We start from the raw sequence: 25490 nt of genomic DNA on the forward strand, positions 1-25490 counted from the left end.
CTACAACCTCTGGTGGGTGGTGAGTTACAAGAAAGGTTAAAGTGTTTAAGAACCATCATTAAAAATAAGATTTTTTAAAAAGTTAAAGTTATAATTGCCAGTAACCAAGTGTAAATGTGTATGTGTATAATCCTAGCATTTGGGAATTTGGGGAAGGAAAATTATGAATTTTAGGGCAACATGGGGTAGCTTCTTACACCCTAGCTCAAACAGTGAGATAATAAAGTTGTGAAAACACCATGATAACTTCAAAATAGAATAGAATAAATATTATAGCCTATATATTAAATTATATATAGTCCTTTCCTTGGCAGTGATTGAAAACAAGAAAATCAGGAGGAATAGGATTTTCCCAGATGACAGGATATGAGGGAGAGTTTAAAAAGATATTAAAAAGTGCCCAGGAGAAAAAAATCCACTCCTAGTAGAAAGCTGAGGAACTGTCCAGAAATGGAGCATTTATGTATGCAATTTAGGTGAAAAGAACCACAGCATGTGCTGAATAGTCTTTGAGTTGAAAAGGGAAGTAGAAAACAGAAAGGCACTAAAAAGGAAATTAAAATTTGTTATGTTGTTAACTCCTGAATAGCATCACAGTAGATTAATACATATGTAAATCAGAGCCAATACAGAGTTAGCTATGCAAGATTCAGAATAAATAAAGATACTGTTATTGATATTTTGATCTCCCATACAGTTTCTTTTAAAACTCATATTGTATGCAGCATTGTTGAGGGACATTATATTTCATATTTAAGACAGATTTCCAAGTTTAATATGAGATAAAATTGTTGCTTTTAAGCTGTAAAACGATTCTAAGTGAGACCAGGAGTGCACACATGGATTTGGAATGGGAAAAAGAAGTAGATTGGACTATTATTATTATGAGAAAACATTTCCATAACTCCAAATCAAGTATCTTCCCTGAACCCTGGTCTTTTTCACAGTAATTCTTATCTTTTTCACTACCTGAGATCACTATGAAGGATGCTCATGTTGCTACCATTGTTTTTTAACTCTTCGCCTTAAAAGCACAAAGACTGAGAGGAAATGGAATAGGAATAAGCTACTGTAAAATATGTACTACCTCAAGACCCAACTACATAATTCCTGGGCATATACCCAAAAGATGCTCCACCATATCTCAAAGACACATGCTCCATTATGTTCACAACAGCCCTATTTGTAATAGCCAGAAGCTGGAAATAGCCAGATGTCTCTCAACCTAAGAATGTATACAGACAACGTGGTATATCTACACAATGGAATACTATCCAGCTATTAAAATTGAAGACATCATGAACTTTGCAGGCAAATGAATGGAACTAGAAAACACCATTCTCAAAGAGGTACTCCAGACCTAGAAAGAAATATATGGCATGTACTCATAAATTGATCTTAGCTATAATGTACAGGTAATTATGTTACATGTTACAATCCATAGACCTAGAGAAGCTAAGTAACAAGGATAGCCTAATTCACTCACTTGAATCTCATTCAGAATGGAAAATAGAATAGACATCAAGGGGAGATGGAGGGAGGGAACTGGGGGAGGGGTTGGAGAGGGAAGAAGGAATGATCAAGTCAGGGGAGGTCAGAGAGAATCAGTTGGGGGATGCATCTCTAGGACAAGCTAGAAATCTAGAGCAATGGCAACTCCCAGGAATCTCTGAGGGTGACCCTCGTTAAGACTCCTAGCATTGGAGGATGTGGAACCTGAAAGTGGCCCATCTCCTGTAATCAGAAAAGACCTCTAACGGAGAGGCTGGGACACCAACCCAGCCACAAAACCGTAGATCCACAGTTGTTCCTGTCTACAACATGAGCACGGATAAAGATGGAGCAGAAATAGAGATAATAGCCAACCAATGACACTCCCAGCTTTAGACCCATGCCATCCATTATAGGGAGCCCATCCCTAACCTTGTTAATGATATTCTGCTATACTTGTAGACAGGAACCTAGCATAACTATCTTCTGAGAGGCTTTACCCAGCAACTGATGGAAACAGATTCAGATACCCACAGTCAAACATTAAGCTGAGCTTGGGGAATCCTACTGAAGAGAGGGAGGAAGGATAGAAAGAGCAAGAGGAGTCAAAGACACCACAAGAAAACCTACAGGATCAACTTACCTGGGCCCATAAGGTCTTACAGAGACTGAACCACCAAAAAGAGAGCATATGTGAGATGGACCTAGCTAGGTCCTAAGCACATATGTAACAGTTGTGCATCTCAGTCTTCATGTGGGACCCCTAAGAATAGGAGCGCAGTCTCTCTCACTCTGTTGCCTGTCTTTCGATCCCTTTCTCATAACTGGGCTGCCTTGTCTAGCCACAATAGGAGAAGTTGCACCTAGTACCATTGCAACTTGGTTTGCCAATACAAGTTGATATCCATGGGAGGCCTCCCCTTTCTGTGGAGAAAGGGAGGATGGAAGGATGGGGTAGGGGGAGATTAGAGGGAGGAGAGAAGGAGGGCAAGAAGATGAGAGGGAGATGAGAGGGAGAAGGAGGGCAAGAAGCAATCAGAATATAAAGTAAAAAAAAGTGGTGCAGTTTAAACATTAAAGATAAAACACAAACAACTGAGAAATATAAAAAAAATGTACAAATCCTTTACCATGACTAAAATGCATTACACCTGCTGGAGATTTTGTCATGCCCAGTTAGACTAACCAAGATCAATAGATAAAATTGTGAGTGTAAGGAAAAGAAGGAAGAATGTATACAACTAACATTGGATGCACCCTAACCACCACAGACATGGAATGTAAAACTAGTATCTTCCCGTTAGTTCCCTTTCAAGTTTTGTTAGTATCAAAGTAGTTACTAAATCTAACTTAAATTTCTAGAACCTTCTTTTGGTGAATTTTTAAGAGAAAAGGTATGTATTTTTTCAGCAAACCTTTATGTGCCATGTACTAGCTACATTGGGGCCTTTTACTTTCATTAGGTCTGACATAGAAAACCCTTTTAAAAATGTATTGGTATTACTTTTGGCTTGAAATTTTAGAAAGAGTAATCACCATATGTTACAAATGGTAGCACACAGGGGAATATCTTCTGAGGCTTATTTTATTCTCCATGAGGGTCACGATCCATTAACATACTTTTCTACATCTGTTCACTTATGCCTAACATTCTGCATCTGTTTCTTTACACATAACATAAGCATAATGTTTAAAGATAACTCTTATGACTTTTGAGAAAAATTTAAAAGCTTTAAATAGGTGAATTATATAATATGTAACAAATCAGTTTAGGGGTTGAATGAAATGGAAGTACAAATACAATAAGCAAGAAAATATTTTGAGAAAATGGCACAATATTTCATAAACTATATAACTTAATATATGTGCTTTGTAGTAAGCTTAAATGTGGGTATACAATCAAATGTCCATCATCAGAAGAATAAATGTATTAGTGAATATGAACAGAGCACAATATTATATTCAGTGAAATGAACTACAAGTCAAATAAAAATTTAGAAACATATCAAGTAAAAAAAAAAACGTGAGATACTTAGTGATATTTTCCTAAAGCTTAAAGATAAGAATCATTAAATTTCTTTAGTGAAGAATTATATATGATTATTTAAAGACAAAAGTTCGATATGACAAAACCCATGAAAGAGGGTAGGCATACAAGATGCAGGAATAGCTCAATAATTAAAATGCTATTAGTTAGCACTCCAACTATTAAATTTACAAGATACATTTATGTGATATTTATTGTTATGTCTATAGCAAACATGTTATATATACTCTTTGTATATATGGAATATTGCACAACACTATAATACAAAACTTAACTATAATATATTAAATAACGGTAATGTCTGAGAACTAGTACACTGTCATTTCCCCCTCTAAGAGAATCTAACTAGTGCAGTATAAACCATCTATCTTTTTTGGTACAGATAATACTACAATCTGCACCTTTAAGTCTTTTGGCATGATGACTTTGAGAAATTCCTAGCATGCAAAATGAATTTACTCATCCTCTCATCCAAAGCCTTAGAAAATATGCAGCACAAGGGCTGGACCTAGAGCCCCCAGCACATTTGTAGCAGATGTGTAGCTTGGTCTTCATGTGTGTCCCCCAAAACCTGGAGCAGGGGGTCATCCTGAATCTGTTGCCTGCCTGTGGACTCTGTTCCCCAACTGGGATGGCCTCAATGGGAGAGGATGTGCCTAGTCCCGAGTGAAGTGATACCCATGGGAGAACTTCCCCCTCCTCAGAGGTAAAGGGGAGGGTGAGGGTGAGGCCATATGAGGGAGGACTGGGAGGAGAGAGACAGGCTGCAATCAGGATGCAAAGTGAATGAATACATTAAGAAAATATGAAAAAATGAAAATATGCAGCTCTTAATGAACAAAGATAATGAAACTTTCTTATGCCTGTGTACTTCTATCTATTCTAACATTCTCATTATACATAAGCCTTTGAAAGATACAATTGCTAGGCCCCGGCATAGTCTCACAAGAGACAGCTACATCTGGGTCCTTTCAATAAAATCTTGCTAGTGTATGCAATGGTGTCAGCGTTTGGATGCTGATTATGGGGTGGATCCCTGGATATGGCAGTCTCTACATGGTCCATCCTTTCATCTCAGCTCCAAACTTTGTCTCTGTAACTCCTTCCATGGGTGTTTTGTTCCCAATTCTAAGGAGGGGCATAGTGTCCACACTTCAGTCTTCATTCTTCTTGAGTTTCACAGTCAGCTAATGGATGGATCACAGGGCTCCCAATGGAGGAGCTAGAGAAAGTACCCAAGGAGCTAAAGGGATCTGCAACCCTATAGGTGGAACAACATTATGAACTAACCAGTACCCCGGAGCTCTTGACTCTAGCTGCATATGTATCAAAAGATGGCCTAGTCGGCCATCACTGGAAAGAGAGGCCCATTGGACACGCAAACTTTATATGCCCCAGTACAGGGGAACGCCAGGGCCAAAAAGTGGGAGTAGGTGGGTAGGGGAGTGGGGGTGGGTGGGTATGGGGGACTTTTGGTATAGCATTGGAAATGTAAATGAGCTAAATACCTAATAAAAAATGGAAAAAAAAGAAAGATACAATTGTACATATATTTAGCATACTATCAACTTTGCAAATTCCACTTTTATATCTGCATCCAGATAAAATCTTCAAGTTATTTTACTACTATCTCTAATACTTCTATTATCTGATTTTTGATCAGATAATATTATCAGACTTTTGATTAGGATAAACCGAAAAGATATAAATAATGCTTCTTAATAATTAAAGCAGCTGGAGAAAATTTAAAGGAAAAATATTACATGAAATGAATTAAATTATTAGTTTAAATAGAAAGGAAAATAGAACCAAATTTCATACCATCTGAGTATGCAAAGCTAGTATAATTCATATTGCTTAAAAATTATATATAAAGCTTGCCCTGGTTTTTGGTCTGAAATGCCCCAGTTTCTATACCAAGAGCTCCAATTCAATTTTCAGGTCACCTAGAATGTCTGATTCATGAAGGCTTAAACACTAACCCTGAGCATGCAGTAAAAGTATTTAAAGCTGTGATTGAAATGACTATGAGACTCCTCTGGCTTAGCTTTTCATGCCGTAACACTGCATGAACTAAAGAATATATTCTGCCTATTCAAGCACAACTTAGATGGCCATTTTATATCTCTACATGTATGTAATGAAAGTTTGATTTTTACTATCATCTTTAAAACACAAGTTTTATATGACTAGTATAAATGTACCACTAAAATTAATGTATGTGTTCAAATCTAGGTCATTTATAAATGTATGAGTGGCAAGTTCATATATGACAAACAATTTCTGCATTACATTTTAAGTGTGGATGTTTTAAGAAATATTCCAGAATACTAAGTATGTATATGTACATTAAAATATAAAGATGTCATAAATTAAACCAAATTATTTTTAATTCTTTTTTCAAGACAGGGTCTTACTACGTAGCTGTGGCTATACTGGAACTCACTATGTGGACAAGGCTGGCCTCAAACTCACACCTATCCACCTGCTTCTGGTGGCATTAAAGGCTTGTGACACTATGCCTGGCTTCCAATTTATTTTTTTAAATCACTCATTTTAGAAAATTTTAAAAATTTTCACGACTATTCAACAGCAAAATTAAGCAGAGTACCAGTCTTTTGAATTTCTGATGAAGCAAGAAACTAGCTCAGTTTAAGTGTTTTCAAAGTCTCTTTTGCTATATAATCCTAATAGCCATTTATTAAGTTGCTGTGAAATGTTCAAATGTTCACATAAAGCTCTGTAATAATCTAACAAGATAGTTAATGATACAGTTTTACAGATAAATAACATCGAAGATCTGAGGTAATTTATCCAAGTGTATATACCATTCTTCAAAAGCATATTTAGGACAATTAAGCTCAGATCTTCTTTCATGTCTAATCCTACCACAGTATTTTATTATAAAATATGAGAGGTAAGTTATAGAAAGTCTTCATGAAGAATATAAAGGTGGTGATTTCATGTACATGGAATATGATTAAGTAGACTATGACAGATATTGCTAATAATTTTACAGACATTTTTCCCTGAATAAATCATTGATATAAATTTTAAAATCAATTCCTAAGTACAATTTTTACAATGTTCTTTAAGTGTTTAAAAATGAATGCTCTAAAAATGTAAACCACAAATTATAATTCACTGCCATAAAAGTTATAATATTCTCACAAGCTTGAGTAAAATCCTCAAACTAAATAGATAAAAGTAGTTAAATTCCAATAGGAGTATTTTATAAAGATGTATAATTGACATGTTTGTTTATAATTTTTCTTTCAAAATCATAATTGTATAATAGTAAATATAAATTTTTAGTTTCATTTTTATATAAAAGCTATTGTAAGTTAACAAAATGTCTACAAAGCACAAATATGTAATTTAAGTGAGATTGCTTGGCAAAATAAAAACATTCTTCAATGTGACTACTTAAAGGGTATCAACAAAATAATACCCTTTTCTTTTCTTAAATATGTATTGATAATGAAGTGAATAACTATGCAAAAAAATCAGAAAACAATTCCAAGTAAAATCATATTGCCAGGAATTGAATTTTTAAAGAAAGTTTTCACTCCAAATTTAACAACTGAAAATGATTTAATGTGTTTTACAACACTTGAAATTATTCTCTCAGCATATAAATCAAATATAAGAGTAAATGTTTGCCAAGAAAACTAACAAACACGAATGGGAGAAAAATACTTGTAAATTTATGATTTTAACTGCAATTTTGTTATCTGTCTCTTGTCCAACCTCCTTTTAGACTCCTCTTGTTCTTCACTGGACACTGAGGTCCATGGTAAAGTCTCATCTATTTGATCCTTCCGTTAACTTCGAGCTAGATATTATGATTACAATTGTAGCAGCCATGACATGAATCATCCAGTATGGAATGATTTAACAGAGCTAGCTGGGTTACATTCCCCTGACAAACTGCTTTCATCCTTGTCCCTTGTTCCAAGTATTTTCAACCTCATCAAAGCGTTACCTTTCAAAATGACACTTCTGTGCTCATTTCTTAATTAGTGACAATCTCAGTTTTTGTGTCTCAAGTAGGGAATATTAAAATGGTACAGTAGAATTATTTTAGGTTATGCTGATACCCACGAAGACAGGCATCATGGCAATTATTTCAATTCTGACAAGAAGTGCGTGGGTACCTGTCTCATTTTTCAGATTCAGTTGCTGACAAGGCTCTGAAAGAAGCTTTAGTTCTTACAGTTAAGATTTTTTAAAACAAGTTCCCCCATTTTTTTGAGTGTTTTAATAACAAATTTCATGTTGGGGAAAATACCTTTAAAAGCTTCAAACATCCCAACTCAACTAAACACAGAATATGTAAAAAGTGACATAGATTATATTAGACTAAGTAAATACTCCAAATGGAGATTTCCAAAAGAAGAAATTTGCAGTGCCTTTTCTCCCTAATTTTAATATTATTGGAAATAGAAGTGACCAATATCAATAAGAATTTTCCACTTACTCCCTAGTACCACCCTTTTGTGTTAAAGTGAGAAAAGCCATTTGTGACAGTTTATTTTTAGATATTGATCATCTCATCTTGCTGCAAAGGGAATAAAAATAATTAAAGTTGAGTGAAAAACAATTTTAAGCACAGCATATTTCAAAGCATAAAACTGTTCAGATGAGATTTCTTGAAAGGCTGGTAATAAATGCATGCCCTAGATATTTTTTAAAGTCCATGCCTTACTTAGTCAAATTGCCTTTTTTAAGTGGCAGCAAAAGTTTAATATTTATGTATCCCATATTACTCCAAATAAAATTTTGATCAATATATACACATATACATACATGCACATATATATAGAATAGAAAATTAGACAATGTGTTAGATGTTAACTATATGAAACTTATTTTAAAATATAACTTCAGTGTTTATGATAGGTTCCTTTTCCAAATATTAATATCCCTTCAGTGTAGAAAAATTCCTTCTTTGCCGATAGCTTAAATTCACTTTTGGAATTTGTAAAATATAGAAAAGTAAGGTCTGCACATAGATTCACTACCAAGAAACAAACAATTAAGTATTTTATTTTATGATTTTATCTATCAGTCCACATTCCTATTGGTACTATGGGCAACAATAGAATACAGAGCTCAAAAAACATTAGATGGTATCACTTACAGTAGAAAAACAATATAGCATTTCAAAGATAATTTTTGTCTACTAATATATAAATTTTCTCTAAAACAGTGGTTCTTAACCTTCCTAATGCTGTGACCAACTAATACCGTTCCTCATGTTGTGGTGACTCCAACCATAAGATTATTTTGTTACTACTTTATAATTGTAATTTTGCAGCTATTAAGGATTATAATGTAAATATCTGATATGCAGGATGCCTGGCAACCCACAGGTTAAGAAGCACTGCTAAAAGATACATTTTGTTAGCATTAGGAATCTGCTTGGTGTTTCAGAAAAGTTTTTATGCTAGCCTGGAATATGGTTATGAGGATAAAATAATCATTTACTTTTCCTTTTTGTAGCAATAAGGACTGAAGAAGTGTCATATTCAAACACAACAAGTGCTCTATCACTGACCTATGTCATCAATCCCAACCATCTTATTGTAACTAATGAAGAGAAATTTAAAGTGATGGAAGTCTTTGAGTTCTTGTTTTTTGTTTTTTGTTTTTTAATATGAATAACAGGAACAGAATGGAAACATTCTCACAAGAGAGTTAACAAAAATGAGTAATGCTAATTTCCATTTTGGTTTTTCATTATCAAACTACAAATGAGCATAAGCTGGCCATAGAGATTAATTCTGCTCAGTCAATTTATTTTTAACAAATAGTATATATCAAATAAGAAAGACACTATTTCTATATTCAAGGACTTGATCGTGTAATGAAACTAAGATAATTGTTGTTCACAGAAGGATTTAACTGCCCCAGAAGATATGTGAAATGCTATGCATAGTGTAGTGGCTATTCCTGGTTGTCAACTTGACAATATTTGGAATGAACTACAATCCGGAATTGGAAGGCTCACCAGTGACCCTTATCTGGAGGCTTGGAGATCCTTATCTGGATCTTGGTTTGAAGATCTTGAGCCATAGTGGCTATGGATTCCAGAAGATTGAATCTCCGAGTTTAAGGAACATACCTTTAATCTGGGCTACGCCTTTCATCTGGGATTAAAGGTGTGGTGGGGCACACCTTTAATCTGGGCTACACCTTCTGCTGGAGACAATATAAGGACATTGGAAGAAGGGAGTCTAGCTCTTGCTCTTGCTCCTTCGCCTGCTTGCTGCGTGAGACTGAGTAACTGCTAGATCCTTGGACTTCCATTCACAGCTGCGACTGAACAATTGTTGGGAATTGGGCTGCCGACTGTAAGTCATCAATAAATTCTTTTACTATCTAGAGACTATCCATAACTTCTGTGACTCTAGAGAACCCTGACTAATACACATAGGAAGATGAGAAACTACATCTGCTCATGCAACAATGAATATGCATCAGAAAGGGGACAAGAGAGAATAATATAATTAACTAGTCTAATACTTTACAGAAAAAAAGGAAAACAACAAATATGTGGGAAACTAGAAGACCAAGAGCAAGGTGTTGCATTTTATTTTAACTATATCAGGAACAAAATTACAATAAAGATTCAATATACTGAGAAGACACAAACACCTGTAGGAAATCAGAAAAACTTCATAAATGAAGTAGCATTTCTCAAATACCTTGAAGGATAGGGTATGATTTTAATAAGACAGAGATCAAAGATATAAAGGGCATCTTGTGCAGAGTTATCATAAGACAAATGGCTAAAGTAAAATCTGTTTTACTAGTGATAGTTTATCGAGGTGAGTTAGAGTACAGTTAATACATATGGGAGTTCTTGAAGATAAAATGGAAGTTATGCTGGAACATTATGTTAGCTCCTTTGAAACTCAAAAAAGGAAGTTAGCAATTCATTTGAAAATAACAAAACTGGCTTATATTTGTAATAACTAATTCAATGGTGTTCAATTCTATACTTATAGAAAGCCTAAAACTAGATGTCATATCATTATTTATTAATATGAGTTTGCATTTGATGTTTCCTTTAAGGAATAATAGAGCTAAGTACAAATTGGGGCAAGAAAATAACCAAGAACAAAAGATCTTGTTCTGAAATAAAGATGACACATCAAACAGGACATGTGATGGGAAAATGAGAATCAGGTAAAAGTAGTTGTGACAAATGTCATGAGTTACTGAGTTTTAAAATACAGAAGTAGGTAACGTGTAAGCAAAATGTCCTAAGAGGGCACACCATTAACCTTTAAACAAAGTATATATGGTGGGTGGAGGGTACAGAAAGTCCTTCTGTGTTCTTAGTACATTTGGAGTTATTTCAGTAATTTTATGTTTGGTCAAGACAGAATGTACTTAAAGTTCAGCCTATGAATTAATCTCTTCTCTAGTCTACTTAATTTTTTCCTGCCTTCTCAGTAGCAAAGCTTAAACCCATCACTACCTTATAACGAGATGTTTAAAGAGTTGTTGAGCAAAACAACTAAGCTGCTGAAAATTTCTATTGAGAATACCAACAGGTCATTGAGGTCAACATGAGAATGCGTATGCTTTAGATAAAGTATGATGATGAGTCACAATATAACTGACTAGGCCATAAGTGAAAATATTAAGAACTTAATTTGTGAGATATATGATGCAAAATATCTACATGATAGAACAATAGTATATGAAGTTAATAACTGCATTAATAAAATGTCCTATTTCTTTGAGGAATTATAAACAATATAACAACCTGAGAGCTATGGGAGATAATCATGGACAGGTGTCACAAGGATACATTAGATCACAATTTCTTTAGTTTATCCAATAATTTTTGCATCATTATACATTGTCCCCTTTCCTTACACTTAAATCATTGGATAATGGCACCCCGAAAAAGAAGCAGTGGCAATAGGATGTCATCAGACTTATAGAGAGTTGTAGCTATACAAACATAAGATTTTCAAAACATACTTTATTCGGTTCAAATACGTTTCTGTTGATCTACTAGTAAATTTGCTTTAGTATCTGTCGTTTCGCATTGTTCTATAAAAGAATTGATTTAAACATTTATACTAGTGTTACACTCCTGAAGGCACTTGATTTTGGTATTTCTAGCTTAGTTTTCAGTGAAAAATCGCTCAGGCAATTGGATCATTATAAAAAACTGTCAGATATATTTATTTGTTTATTTGTACACACAAAGTGAAACTATTAATATCAGAGCAAAAATCTGAAATTGTTATCTGAAGTGAGTGATGTAATTTTGTGAAAGTGATATCAGTTTAGATATCCCACTGACCATGAGACTGATAAACATGGCATAAAAATAATGAAGGTAAGCATTGCAATTCATTTTATAACTTTTTGATTAGTAAAATTTAAGATACATTCATACTTTAACAATAAATTATTTGCTTTTAAAGAACCATTTGCTAGGGGGTTGAGAAATAGATCGGTGGTTAAGAACATGAGCTGCTCTTACAGAGGACTAGGGTTCAATTCCCAGCACCCACAAACATCTATAACTCTAGTTATAGACGGGATCCAACCTTCTTCAGCCCTCTAGAGGCATCAAGCATGCACATGGTGCACAAATATACACACAGGCAAAACATCCATACATGTAGCAATAAAGTAAAAATGAAGGTTAAAGAATTTGAAGAACCACTGGCCCATTTTTGAAATATAAAATAGCTAGTAATTTAACAAAAGAAAATCTTGTCAGTTAATACCTGTTGCACAATTGTTGTTAATTCCAAGCAGAGCTGTATGACGTTATTTCTTGTGACTGAATAGTCTGTCACAGCAGCAAATGGTGACCTACAAAAGGAAAAGTAAGGCTGTGATTAGTAAGAACAGCTTTTGAAAATCACCAAAATAAAATAGCATAGCATACTATTTTGAACAATAATGAAATGAATGTCAGCCAAGTCAGACAGTCTTATTGATCACAAATATCTATAGAGCTTACATATTTGGGATACATTTAAATAAAATGAATGAAATTAAGAATAATTAAATTTTAGAAATATAATATTTTCTTTCTATAAAATTTCTCTTTGTAAATTTTTTTACAGTTCTTTGATACGTTTTTCAAGGACTAACTACATTGAATAAAAAACAGCAAAAAAGAAAAGCAGTATTTTATTATTTACTTTACAAAGAAAGTTAATATCTTATATATATCTTTACTTGAAATACTCATAATTAAAGGCCATCAATATTACTAAACCAATGCTTTACTAAATGTAAATTACTATCCTAATTGTGGTGTACATACTAATTTAATATTCACAGTAACTCTTATAAAAGAAGAAAAATGAAGGCAGGGAAATGCTTAGTGACTTGTCTAGGTCACAGCCTGAGTGAGTGCAGAAGCTCAGGTTCACACCCAGAAGTCTGAGGGCAGAGTCCACAGTCACAAAGACCCTGATTTCATAATCTACCACAGACTTTATCCTCCTACCTAATATCTCAGCAACATATACCCATAACTATCTTTTTTTCCTTCAAATTCTTTGTTCCTTTGCTCCCATGGCACTACATTCATATAAATTCCTTCTATGCTGCTTACACTTCCATATTCTTTACACGAGCTAAACTTTCATTTTTGTTTTTTGAGACAGGGTTTCTCTGTATAATCCTGGGTGTACTGGAACTTTCTTTGTAGACCAGGCTGGACTCGATCTCAGAGATCCACCTGCCTCTACCTCCCGAGTGCTGGGATCAAAGGAGTGCGCCACCACTGCCTGGCATGAGCTGAACTTCTGTCCCTTTTTTTTAATTGTTGTTGATCCACAGGGATCATCTCTTATTCCATAGCTCTCCGTCCCCTTGAAAATCTCTCTATAAAATATAAAGTGCAGGCTGAATAGCCATGGTATCAGTGGGGAAAGTCGAAGAAACATCCTTGCTGTCTTGAACTACCTATCATGTAAAGAACAGCTAATAAGGACTAGTTAATAATTAAAGTCATATAGCATGTTATGAAGTTCTAAGTATTTTGAAAAATCAAGTGGGAAAATGACAATATATTCTAATATTTTCCTTCCATCTCCTATTCAATAGTCGGTTTGCCTACTTTGATTATTCACTGGGTCAGCCAAGTCAGACAGTCTTATTGATCACAAATATCTGTAGAGAGAACATCTTGTGTATTGTATGGAAGCATTACCTGTCATTTAAAAAGCCTATGGCATATGGCTTAGGCAGGAAATAGAAGGTGGGACTTTGGAGGAGAAAGAATTTTGGGAGAGATCGAGGAGGAGAGATGAAGAGAGGAATGCATGGTGCCTGAGCATACATAACCAATCATGTGGCAGAATGTAGGCTAGAAAAAATGGGATATTTTAAGTTATACCTGGTCAGACAAGAGCCGAGCTATATGGCCAAGGTGTTTGTAAATATATTTTGAGTCTGTATCTTATTTCTGAGAGCATGGGGCTGGGAGGAAGAGCAAGGGCCTAACTTCAACAAATATCCCCCAGTTGATGGCTCTTCGGCTCTTACTTGTCCCTGTGCAGTATTTATATACTCAAACAACTTAAACATTATTCTATTCTTATCATTGCTTCGCTAATTAAAAATATTATAACAGTTTGTATTTTAAAATAACTTGGTAGGTTAGCCAATGTCAAGTAGTTATTTCCAAACACACATACATTTAGCAACATTAAATGGACTCATCGATTTATGTGTGTGCATGTGTGATTAACAATACTTAAAGAACTCATAAAGTTAAGAAGGGCATGGAAAGAGTTGGAGGAAGAGTGTGGGGTAGAAATTATATAAGTACACCTTCAATATATGAAATTCTCAAAAAGATTAAAAATGCAATTACTTTAAACAACTGATCAATGTAGTTGATATAGATATAATTAGAACTTCATGTTATAGTATATTGAAATATACTTTATTTATTTATTTTGTCTCAAAAACTAAAATGAAACAAACAAACAAATAAATATATAAAACCTTTCTTTTATATATAAGATTTCATTTTTAAAAGGCCAATTTGTATCTTTCTAATGTTCCTTGGAGGAGACATTTTGGCAAGACTGTAAATTATCAGAAATTCTTTTTTTTTTAATTAGGTTTTTCACCTTCTATTTAAGGAAACAAAACCATATTGAAGAACATTCCCCAAATACTGAGGATTAGTTAAATATTATAAAGTCAGTCTTGGCATTAATGTCAGTCAACATAAGAATGAGAACTCTGAAGACGGAAAGCAAGCGCAAGTCAAATCTCTATTCTAGAATTATATGAAGTAGATGCTGCCCTCTACATTTGTATGAAAAATAAATTCCATAGCTATTACAATGGTTTTCTCATGCAACAAAACTTATTTGATCAAATAATCTTTACATTGTGATCATAGCTCTCCCTTTTTACATATTAATAAATCTTCATATACTTAGTAGTAACTGTAACACTTTAATTTCTAAAAATTAGGACAAGTTCGCCATCTATAGCTGTTATATAGGATTCATTTAAATAGACACAAATGCAAATCGAAAGGCAAAGGTTTTGAGATATGGATATTTTCAAATTTGCTACATAGCGACAAGTCAGTTCTCCAGACGTTTATATCCACACTGTGCCTCCAACCAGGAAGGGTTCTACACGTTCCCATGTCTGTATGACTGCCTCAGATTTTTTTTCTTGTAGAGTAAAATTGTAAAATGATATTTCATTGTCGTTTTGAGTTTTGCTTCCTGGATAGCCAGTCAATACCATGAATTAAGAAAAGCTTGGGGTATTCAACCACAACACAGGGCAATAACATGAGCTAAGAAAGCAGAGCACTCATTTAGTTTCTTTTTAATTGTGATCCAATTTCATGGCAATATTCAACCAAATAAAAAAGTGTTATGTTTACATTTCATATTTTAATTCTTATGCTATGTTATACACAAGACAAATGTACAAAACCAGGGTAGGGAAATTATCTACACATGCTAAAAAATGTAGTAGCTTCTACTTACTCCTTACTTATTAAATAAGATCATTAACACAGGAAGAAAGAAATTCAGGAGAAATCATTCATTTTGCTCTAACAGGCAATGAGTAACTTTGCTTATAAACCGCAAAAGTATTTAGTGTTTGACAGTGATAAATTAGTGATTGTATATTTATCTTGATATAAAATTTCATAAAACATTCATATCTACATGATGTTGACCCAAAACTATTGTGAATCATAATCAAATGTTATCATGGTTTATGAATAAAGTAAAAATTTATCATTTTTGCTTTTCTATCTGCCTAATATTTTCACAAGAAAATATAAAATAATGCTATTGTACAAACCGATGTATGTGGGGTTACTTATAAAACATGGAGAAGAGTGTACCTGTCCAACCAAGCAAGAAGACTCTTGGCTGCTCCAATCAGATCCACAACTGAGGTCAAAAAGTCATTTGGTAATTTTCGGCTGGTCCTCCCATCATAATGGCCGCTCCTTCTCCTTCCTGTTATGAAGTTTTGTAGATTTTTGGCAGATGCATTCAACTTGTGAGAAAGTGTTTTTAGATTTTCTGTTTCTAAGCCATAATTCTGAATAATAAAAGAGAAAAATACATCTAACATCAATATTTCCTTTATTTATTAAAAGCTTTTCATCATCCTATGTGATGGCAGTGGGACAATGTTAAAAATTACAAACGAATAAGATAGATTCCTGATTTAGTGGAGCCTATACTCAAATGCCTGATGCTGGTGGATTATAATAAAGATGTGCTAGCTAGTTTTTTTCCATGTCTTGTGTTTAACACAGTGTTTGATCCAATTTATAATTTTTATTCTCCTCTCATATATTACATCGCAATCATAGCCTCCTCTCCCTCCCTCCACAGCTCCCAGTTACTCCACACCCACCCCATCCACCTCCACTCTCCCCAAGATCCACTTCCCTTCCGTTTCCCTTTAGAAAACAGCAGGCTTCCCAGTGATAACAGCTGAACACTGCATAACAAGATGTAATAAAACAAGGCCCAAAGCTTCCTATCAGTGATGGATGAGGTAACCCAATAGGAAGAAAAGGGTCCCAAAAGCAGGCAAAAAAATCAGAGACACCCTCTCTCCCACGGTTAGGAGCTAGTTTTTATGTCAACTTGACACAAGTTTGTCATCTGAGAGGAGTAAACATCAATTGAGAAAATGCTTCCATAAGACCTGGATATATGCAGGGAAGTCTATAGGACATTTCATTAATTAGTGATCTATATGGAAAAACCTAACCCATTGTAAGTGGTGCTATCCCTTCGCCAGTGGTCCTGGGTTCTGAGGAAAATACCTAATAAAAATATTTTAAAAAAGAGAAAGTAGTCTAAGTAAGCCAGTGAAGAACAAACTAGTAAACAAGAGTCCCTCATGGCCTCTGCAGTAGCTCCTTTCCAGCTTTCTGCCTTGTTTGAGTTTCTGCCCTGAATTCTTTCAATGAAAGACTGTGATATGGAAGCAAAAACAAAATAACAGCCCTGCCCTTCCTAAGTTACTTTTAGTCAGTGTTTCATCACAGCAATGCAAATCCTAACCAAGATAGGAGTTACTGAAAGGATTTCTTTAAGAAAACATAAGCTTGTTCATGAGTTATTCTTAACTTCTTTCTTTGTTCTATTTTATTACCTCTATGTTCATATATTTGGCTACTAACATGGGTAAGGAACAAGTCATAATTTAGAACTAACACAACACAGTCTAATCTTAATGGATTAGAACTACATTCATGCAAGTCTTCTATTTTAATTATTTGCATGTGAAACGTTATGGATGAAAGAAATGAAGCAAATCAAGTTGGCTATAGCCATACTAGTGGTAAATTCTCATCTAATGAAAAATTCAACATTATCTCAATTTGAATGCACAAAATTCCGTATGTCTCAGGCACTACAAGGAGGTTACTGAGCTTAAGCAAACTATGGCTACAGTATAATGATTTGTTGACAAGTTATCTGTAACTAGTTTGAGATAATATTCAAATTCTGGTTATAAAATTACATACGTTGTCTTTATATCGGTATAATTGGAAGAATTTAAAACCATTCCGGTTAGTTTTACCTTAGTTAATCTGGAAAAAATCTATAACTATATCTAATATCAGAATGTCTAACACGTTACCATAAGCTTAGAGAAAGCTTTGTTTGATATTGATTTTTCTTGTTTTATTATGCATTGTTGGTTAACTAAAGAAAGTGACCATATAGTGTACTGTAGTTTATTTTTACTGATTATGTGTGGAAATAAAATCTAAATAATTTTGTTTACATTTCTTAAAAACAAGATTACTTAATATTTCAAATGTTATAAGCAGTGGATTTAACAAGTGACTACATATAATTGTGTATGAAAAGCACCACAGTTAAAACTTCCCTTAGCCAAAAGCTGGCTCTGTCCACTCCTGGCACTGGATGAGCTAGCCAAAGCAGGGCTACAAAGCTTGTGCCGGGGTGGTGTGGGAGAGCTGGTGAGCTGAGCAACTCGGATACCTCCCAGGCCCACACCCAGGGCTAGAAGTTAGCCCAGCCCCAACATCTACCCCATCTATGAACTGCTGGACCATGTGAAAGTGCTGTTCCTACAGATCCAAAGCTGCAGGATCTCCATGACCCAGGGCAACACCAGGATATCCCAGAGGAGTCCCAGTGAGGATCCAGTATTGATAGTGCAACAGCAGCCAGAGGCTGCAAACCAGATCAATGACTCCTTGCAATCAACATTTGCAAGCAAAAAGTGTGGACACACTGTGATACACTACAGCTTCCACAATGACATTTGTTTCTCTTAGGCAGGGAGGTTGTAAGGGTGGAGGGCAGGTATAAGGGAATTGTGAGATGAGTGGGGTTGGTGTGTATGATGTAAAATTCACAAAGACACAATGAAAAGTTTTAAGAAACCCCTTAGTTAAGCTCTAACTTGCTTTTCACATGGTGAAATGTAATATTACTATCTTTCTTTTAAGCCTCTTTCTCATTTAGCATGAATGTAATAAATTTATAGAAGTATACAAACAATATATGTAGTTAAAAATGACAATTTCTCCACCTATATCTAGTTTATAAAAGAAGAGAAGGAAAAAGACAATTAAGTGGCCAGTGGAAGAGGGACATTAAATCTCTCCTTGTCAGTCAGTTTCAGTCCTTACCAGTGCACACAAAAGGTCAACTGCTTCCAAGATCAGCTCCTGATGGCCAATACGGCTGACTCCCAGATCTTCTAGCTCCTGATGTGTAATGCGTAGCAGCTGGTCTCCACTGATCTTCTCTCTCTCAAAGTTCTTAATGTACTGCTGCAAACAGTCATCAAGACCTACAAAATAAAATTAGAAAGAACAGAATAGAAATAAACCAATCAATGAACAGATGGAAAGCAAGCAATAACTCCTCCTATGCCACAACCTGATTCCATTTGGACTTTTCAATCTGCATGTGGGCTATAGATATACTTTCATTGTTAGGTTCCCATTTTTATTTAATCTCTCCTGGTAATTTCTGAAAACCCTTATCTATTTTCTAAGTTTTGCTTTCAGACAAATATTGAGAATAATGAATATAAACAGCTACCCCTACTTTCAGAGTTATGTACATCAAACATTTTCTTTTACTTTACAACCATTTCTAGGGCGAGGGTTCCTTTATTCTACATAAGTGTAATGGCTCTGTCTTCCTATACTCTGGACTTCTGCTTCTATCACTATAGCACTACTTCACTAATTTCAAAACTAAATAGTCTGTTTCAGCCAATTTCTATTCATGGGTTCCTTTTATATTTAAAATTCCACTATCTTAAAGATTTAAGAAAACCTTTGATTTCCTTCATCTTATGTTTTGTGCCATCCTTTTTAAGCCTAAGTGTTTTTCTTCTTTTTTAAGGTGCAATGAATTCCTTATTTCATTATCATTTGGATTTAACTCAAGTTCAGAAGTATATAATCACACTGAATTTCATTTTCTTAAAAATATTTTTTCCAATTACCCATGGCAATTAATAAGTGACTGTTCAGGCTACAGACTGTGCTAGGTTCAATCATCTATGAAGGAGATTGGCACAGATGACTAATTGGAATAATATGATTTGGTCTCTAGAATTTTAGGTAACGATTATCAAGACAATGAAACAATTATCAAAAATTAGATGGTATTGGTTATATAAAAAAGGGAAATACTATTCCACAACAGGTTACATTTTAGCAAAAATATGAGTGAGTAAAAATAATAAGCAAGAAGAGAAAAAAAGAGAGATGGTTAAGTCATGTATACCGAAACAACCAAGTCCTATAATGAGGATACATAGCCCCAAGTGGAAAAAAATGTTAGTCCTAAAAACAGTTTGGTTCCTGACAACATTTAATTCTCTTTGTTTTGCTGCATCAAGTGAAACAATTTTAGCCCTTGCCAATATGCATATAGCAGTGGAGAAAGAAAGAAAAATACTATTGGAAAACCAAAAACTAACTCATTATTTAAAGAAAGTTTGACTTATAGTAAGGGACTAGCTCATGTTGCTTATGGTTTCTCCTTATGGGTGTGGTTTTCATGGTGGTGAAATAAGACAGCATTGAATGAGCTGAGGCATCTTCAAAGGAGAATATAGAGAAGAGAGCAGGAAGTGGATGCCTGGAAAAAAAATGGGGCTGTTTGGTTTTCCTTTGTTAAGATGTTGATGCTTGAAAATATATGTTGAAAAGTTTCATTCATCTCTAGTGAAACAGAGGGAATAAAAAAAGAGAAATAGAGGAAATAAGGAGACGGTAGGGGCAAATGCAGGTAGAATATGAGTGTAAGAAAGTGAGAGACTGCTAACAAACTATTTAAAGACTACTGTACCAATGTATATGAAGGGTCATTGGAAATTTTCAAAGTAAAAAGAAATCGTGTACACTGGTACTATTCATTACAAATGTATGTTAAGTGCCTTAAGATTCTATACTAAATGTGTGATAGTGTCAAAAAGAAAAATTGGATTTTTTGATGGCCTAGTCGTACATCACTGGGAAGAGAGGCCCCTTGGTTTTGCAAACTTTATATGTCCCAGTACAGGAGAATGCCAGGGCCAGGAAGCTGGAGTGGGTAGGTAGGAGAGCAGGGCGGAGGGGGGGGGAGGGTATAGGGGACTTTTGGGATAGCTTTTGAAACGTAAATGAAGAAAATATCTAATAAAAATTTGTAAAAAAAAAAACGAAAAACAGGATTTTTATTTTGAAAATGAAAATGTTCATGTCATCAACAGAGGGAAGATGAGGAAACTATGAGTCACACACATCCCTGAATGCTAGTGATAGAAAGGTAACTACAACAGTTCTTAGGAAATGTATTTCTTTAAAGGCTGAGATGAGTATGAAAAACGATTATTATAATTTGATGTATTAAGAAAATTAGTGAAGGAAGCAAAAATATAAATGGGTAGAACGTTCTGGGAAAAGAACATGAGGTCAAAGTTATAATGCACCAGATACCGGAGAGATAGCTACAGAAACTGCATTATAATGAGAACAAAAAAATGGTTCAAAGAGAACAGATAACAAAGTAGTTAGGAAAGACAAGTAGTAAGTGTAACACAGCATCCCGTTCATACAAGGAATGAAACTATCCTGTATTTGACCATTAAATCATCCGTGATTTTAGACAAAAGTGTATTAAAACAATAAGAAAAAGAAGCCAGACAGTGAGGAGGGATGAGTGGTAACTTAGAAATTAAAAGGCAAAGAGAATATTCTTCTAGGAGATGGTATGGTATTGGTGAGAATGGAGACTAGATAGGGAAGTATCAAAAAAGGTCAGGGTACTATTGTTATATCAGTTTTAAAGTTTAAGAAGTTAAAAAGAGCAAGGAGAGGGGAGAATGGGGGTGAGACTGTGTGAGGGGAGGACTTAGAGGCTGGGCAGTGATGGGGATGTCAAGTAGATAAATAAATGAATGGGGAAAAAAAGGAGCACGATTAAGTTAACTCCCTAACTATACACAGTAAGTAACTGACCAGAAAAATCAGGATGAAAAACGGGTCCCAGAGAATTTGAGGTTGGATCTGTTCTGACTCCATCGGACTATATCAGACTATAGAAGATAAAAACAAAAACAAAACAAAAATACAAAAAAAATTCCACCAATAAATTGGATTGCCTTCTTGTAAAAGGACAGCATAATGAGGAGAGAAACTATAGTTATTTATATGAGATAAGATAACATTCACTAACAGAACCATACTTTTTCACACAGGTAAAAAACAATGCTAGTCAAAACTATCGAAGTTAAATTCCATGCTGGCATATTTTCAGCAAATGAGAAAAACAGAAAGGACCTGACAGACACACATTCTAAAGCTGCATTCAAATAAATGGAAGGTAAAACTTTGTCCCTAGTCCTTAGACAACACTGAAACCAATACAATACATGCTGACTTTGCAAATGCTTCTTTATTTCAGTCAATGCCATCATTCAGTTACCCTTTTGCATAAACACAGTTGCTCTCAAACAAGGAACATATATTTCATTTTCACATGGACTCTCAAGAAAACTAAATATAATAGAAAGAGGACAACTTTTGTCTAGGCCTGTACCCAATTACTCTGTCCTATTTTATTTTAGACAAAGACTATACTTTCAATAGCTTTCTTTTATTTCCACAGAGCCAATGCTAAGGGACAAATTATATATATATATATATATATATATATATATTTGTGTGTTCACTGTGTACCAGGCAGTAATTTAAGTACTTTACAAATATTTTCTCATTTAATAATTAAAACAAACATTGTGTATCACTCTCTTGATTTTGTAACAAGAAATCGGAAAATCTGGGGCATGCCTAGGATTCTACACCTTATAAAGGGCAAGGTAGTGCCCTAAGGAAAGTTCATTTTCCCTGCTTTTAAATACTACACTGAATTGAGAAGGGAGAAAAAGTAAAAAATATTGCTTTCAATCCTCCAGAGCAACCATTTTGGTCATACCAGTCATTAATGTCAAAAACATTTCCATTTATAATGCTAAAGACCTTGTATTTCTATCAAAAGGATTAATTACATCATTTACATATGCAAAACTCACTAGGACCAGGAAAGTTGAAAGTAAATAACAAAAATATGGTTACCCATATAATGGGAGCTAAAATAACAGTGATACAAATTAGCATATATCAATGAAGAATTTAGATTTATTAAAGTATGCAAAGCACTCTAATATAGAATGTAATTTGTCTAGGAATTAATGTGAAGGGGATATGATTAGATATAATTTTAAGATATTCAATAGTTAAAAGCAAGTCTCTCATATAAGACTATCTGTTAACAAAAGGATTGGTTATTTTATTTATTTACATTTCAATTGTTATCCCCCTTCCTGGCTTCCCCTCCACAAACCCCCTATACCACACCCTCCCCCTGCTTCTATGAGGGTGCTCCCCCACCCATCCACCCACCCACTCCTGCCTCAGCTTCCTTGCATCCCCCTACTGTTCTGCTCACAAAAGGATTTTTGAAAAGAAATATATATTGTGCTCTCCATGTAGTCATAATTGGTTGTCATGTAGAAAAAAATGCATGTTTATATTTATTTCCTTTAATGTTGTTACAGTACATAAGACCATCTGATTCCACATAACAGCACATCAATAGAACTTATAATTCCATGGATAAGATAAATGGTAATAGGTGGATTCTATTTGAATCAAACTGTGAAACACTACATGTTTATTTAAGAAAATGAAAATTTCAAATAAAAATTCTTATTCTGATGCTTACTTTAAAAGGAAAACAATTTTTTATAGTGTGACATATAAATCACAGGTAACAAAAGAAAAAACACACAATTTTTACCTCATCAAAATTAGAGACTTTTGTATAGCAAAGGATACTATTAATACAGAAAAAAGAGAACCCACAAAAGGAAAAAAAACTCTTTGTAAATTATACCTCTAATAAGGCATTAATTTCAGAATATATAAATAATAGTAAACTCAATGACAAAAAATGATTAAAATGGACAGATAACTCAGGCATTTCGCCAAACGATATTTACAGATAGCCTGTAACATATGAAAATAATGTGCATCAGAAAAATGAAAATTAAACCACAGTAGCACATTATCCTACACTTCTCAGTTTGGCTATTATCAAAGCAAATGAAAACAAAATTGCTCTGTAGAGTATTGAAACCCTCATGGACTGGTGCAGCCACTGTAAAAAATCGTTTTGGAGGTTCTTCAAACAAAAGAGAGCTGGAAAAAGAGCTAGCAATTCAATTCTGGCTGTATAGTCAAAACACTGATAGCAGACACCTGAAAAGATAATTGCATCCCCATGTTCTGTAGCAGAATTATTTACAGTTGACAAAAGGAGTATGCAACTCAGGTAAACAGAGATATACAAATGGGTAAAGAAAATATGAAATGCTAACAAAAATTTTCAGTTTAAACACTAAAAGAAAAGGTAAGGTTATACATGGTACAATATGGATGAGAGTACTGAGAAGAACATTATACTAAGTGAATTAAATAAGATGTTCATAGAGGACAAATACATATACATATTTGGGGTATTTGGAAGAGTAAAATTCATAGAAACAAAACACAGTGGTGACTGTCATGAGCTGAGGAGACAAAAGAAGAGGAAATTGTATGATGGGTACAAAATTCCAATTCTGCAAATGAAAATAATTTTGAGAATGGATATTGATGATACTCACAGAAAAACATGAATGTGTACTCCTAAGCATGGTTATAACAATATATTTGGGCCTGGGAATATAGCTCAATAGTAAACCACTTGGCTAGCATGGATTCCAAGAACTGCTTTATTTGATGGTATATTGTTATATTTATATTTTAAAATATTTTAAAATGAAAAAGTATATATACCATAATAAAAAAACACAAATGAGCCAACACATTAAGTTTATAAAGCCTAACTTTGCTACTTGTCATTGTTAATGTCATTTGGGGCAGTCAAGAGTGGTAGGGAAGGGGCTGGAGAGATGGCTCAGCAGTTAAGAGCACTGACTGCTCTTCCAGAGGTCCTGAGTTCAAATCCCAGCAACCACATGGTGGCTCACAACCATCTGTAACAAGATCTGGCGCCCTCTTCTGGAGTGTCTGAAGACAGTTACAGTGTACTTACATATAATAAATATTTTTTAAAAAAAGAGTGGTAGGGAAGCCATTTAGTTTCCTGTTGCTGTAATGAAATATAGTGACAAAAGCAACTAGAGTGAGAAAGAACATATTTGAGCTCACGTTTTCAGGTTATAGCCCATCACTATGGGAAAGCCACAAAAAGTGGGAGCTCTAGAGAGCTGGTCACATTGTACCAATAGTCAAGAAGCGAGAGCACTGAGTACATGTATGCTAGTGCTCACCTTGCCTTCTGCAGTTTGTATCTCAGGGAATGGTCCAGCCCACAGTTAAGATCAGTCTACCCATACCTAATAACCTATCAAGGCAATCTCTCACAAGTATTCTAAGAGGCAAACTTTAATAGAGTTGATCCATCACAGGTATATTTGGAAGCCTAGCTCTAATGGAATAAGTTATTTTTTTAAATATTTTTATTGCATATTTTCCTCAATTACATTTCCAATGTTATCCCAAAAGTCCCCCATACCCTCCCCCCCCACATCCCTACCCACCCATTCCCATTTTTTTGGCCCTGGTGTTCCCCTGTACTGGGGCATATACAGTTTGCGTGTCCAATGGGCCTCTCTTTCCAGTGATGGCCGACTAGGCCATCTTTTGATACATATGCAGCTAGAGTCAAGAGCTCCGGGGTACTGGTTAGTTCATAACGTTGTTCCACCTATAGGGTTGCAGATCCCTTTAGCTCCTTGGGTACTTTCTCTAGCTCCTCCATTGGGAGCCCTGTGATCCATCCAATAGCTGACTGTGAGCATCCCACTTCTGTGTTTGCTAGGCCCCGGCATAGTCTCA

The 25490-nt window shown here is 34.6% G+C and overlaps 1 protein-coding gene across 7 annotated transcripts in view; it reads right to left on the reverse strand.

Moving 5' to 3' along the window:
* Positions 1 to 25490, reverse strand: part of Cnksr2 (connector enhancer of kinase suppressor of Ras 2) — a 223029-nt gene that overhangs the window by 156378 nt on the left and 41161 nt on the right. For all 7 annotated transcript variants that reach the window (XM_017318507.2, XM_006528861.4, NM_001310719.1 and 4 more), the window contains exons 2-4: positions 18714 to 18877; positions 15924 to 16126; positions 12301 to 12388 (exon numbers count right to left, since the gene is read on the reverse strand). In XM_017318507.2, coding sequence (XP_017173996.1) covers positions 12301 to 12388; positions 15924 to 16126; positions 18714 to 18877 — 455 coding nt within the window. The remainder of the gene's footprint in view (positions 1 to 12300; positions 12389 to 15923; positions 16127 to 18713; positions 18878 to 25490) is intronic.

This window comes from Mus musculus, chromosome X, assembly GCF_000001635.26.
Source record: "Mus musculus strain C57BL/6J chromosome X, GRCm38.p6 C57BL/6J".
NCBI classification, from domain to species: domain Eukaryota; kingdom Metazoa; phylum Chordata; class Mammalia; order Rodentia; family Muridae; genus Mus; species Mus musculus.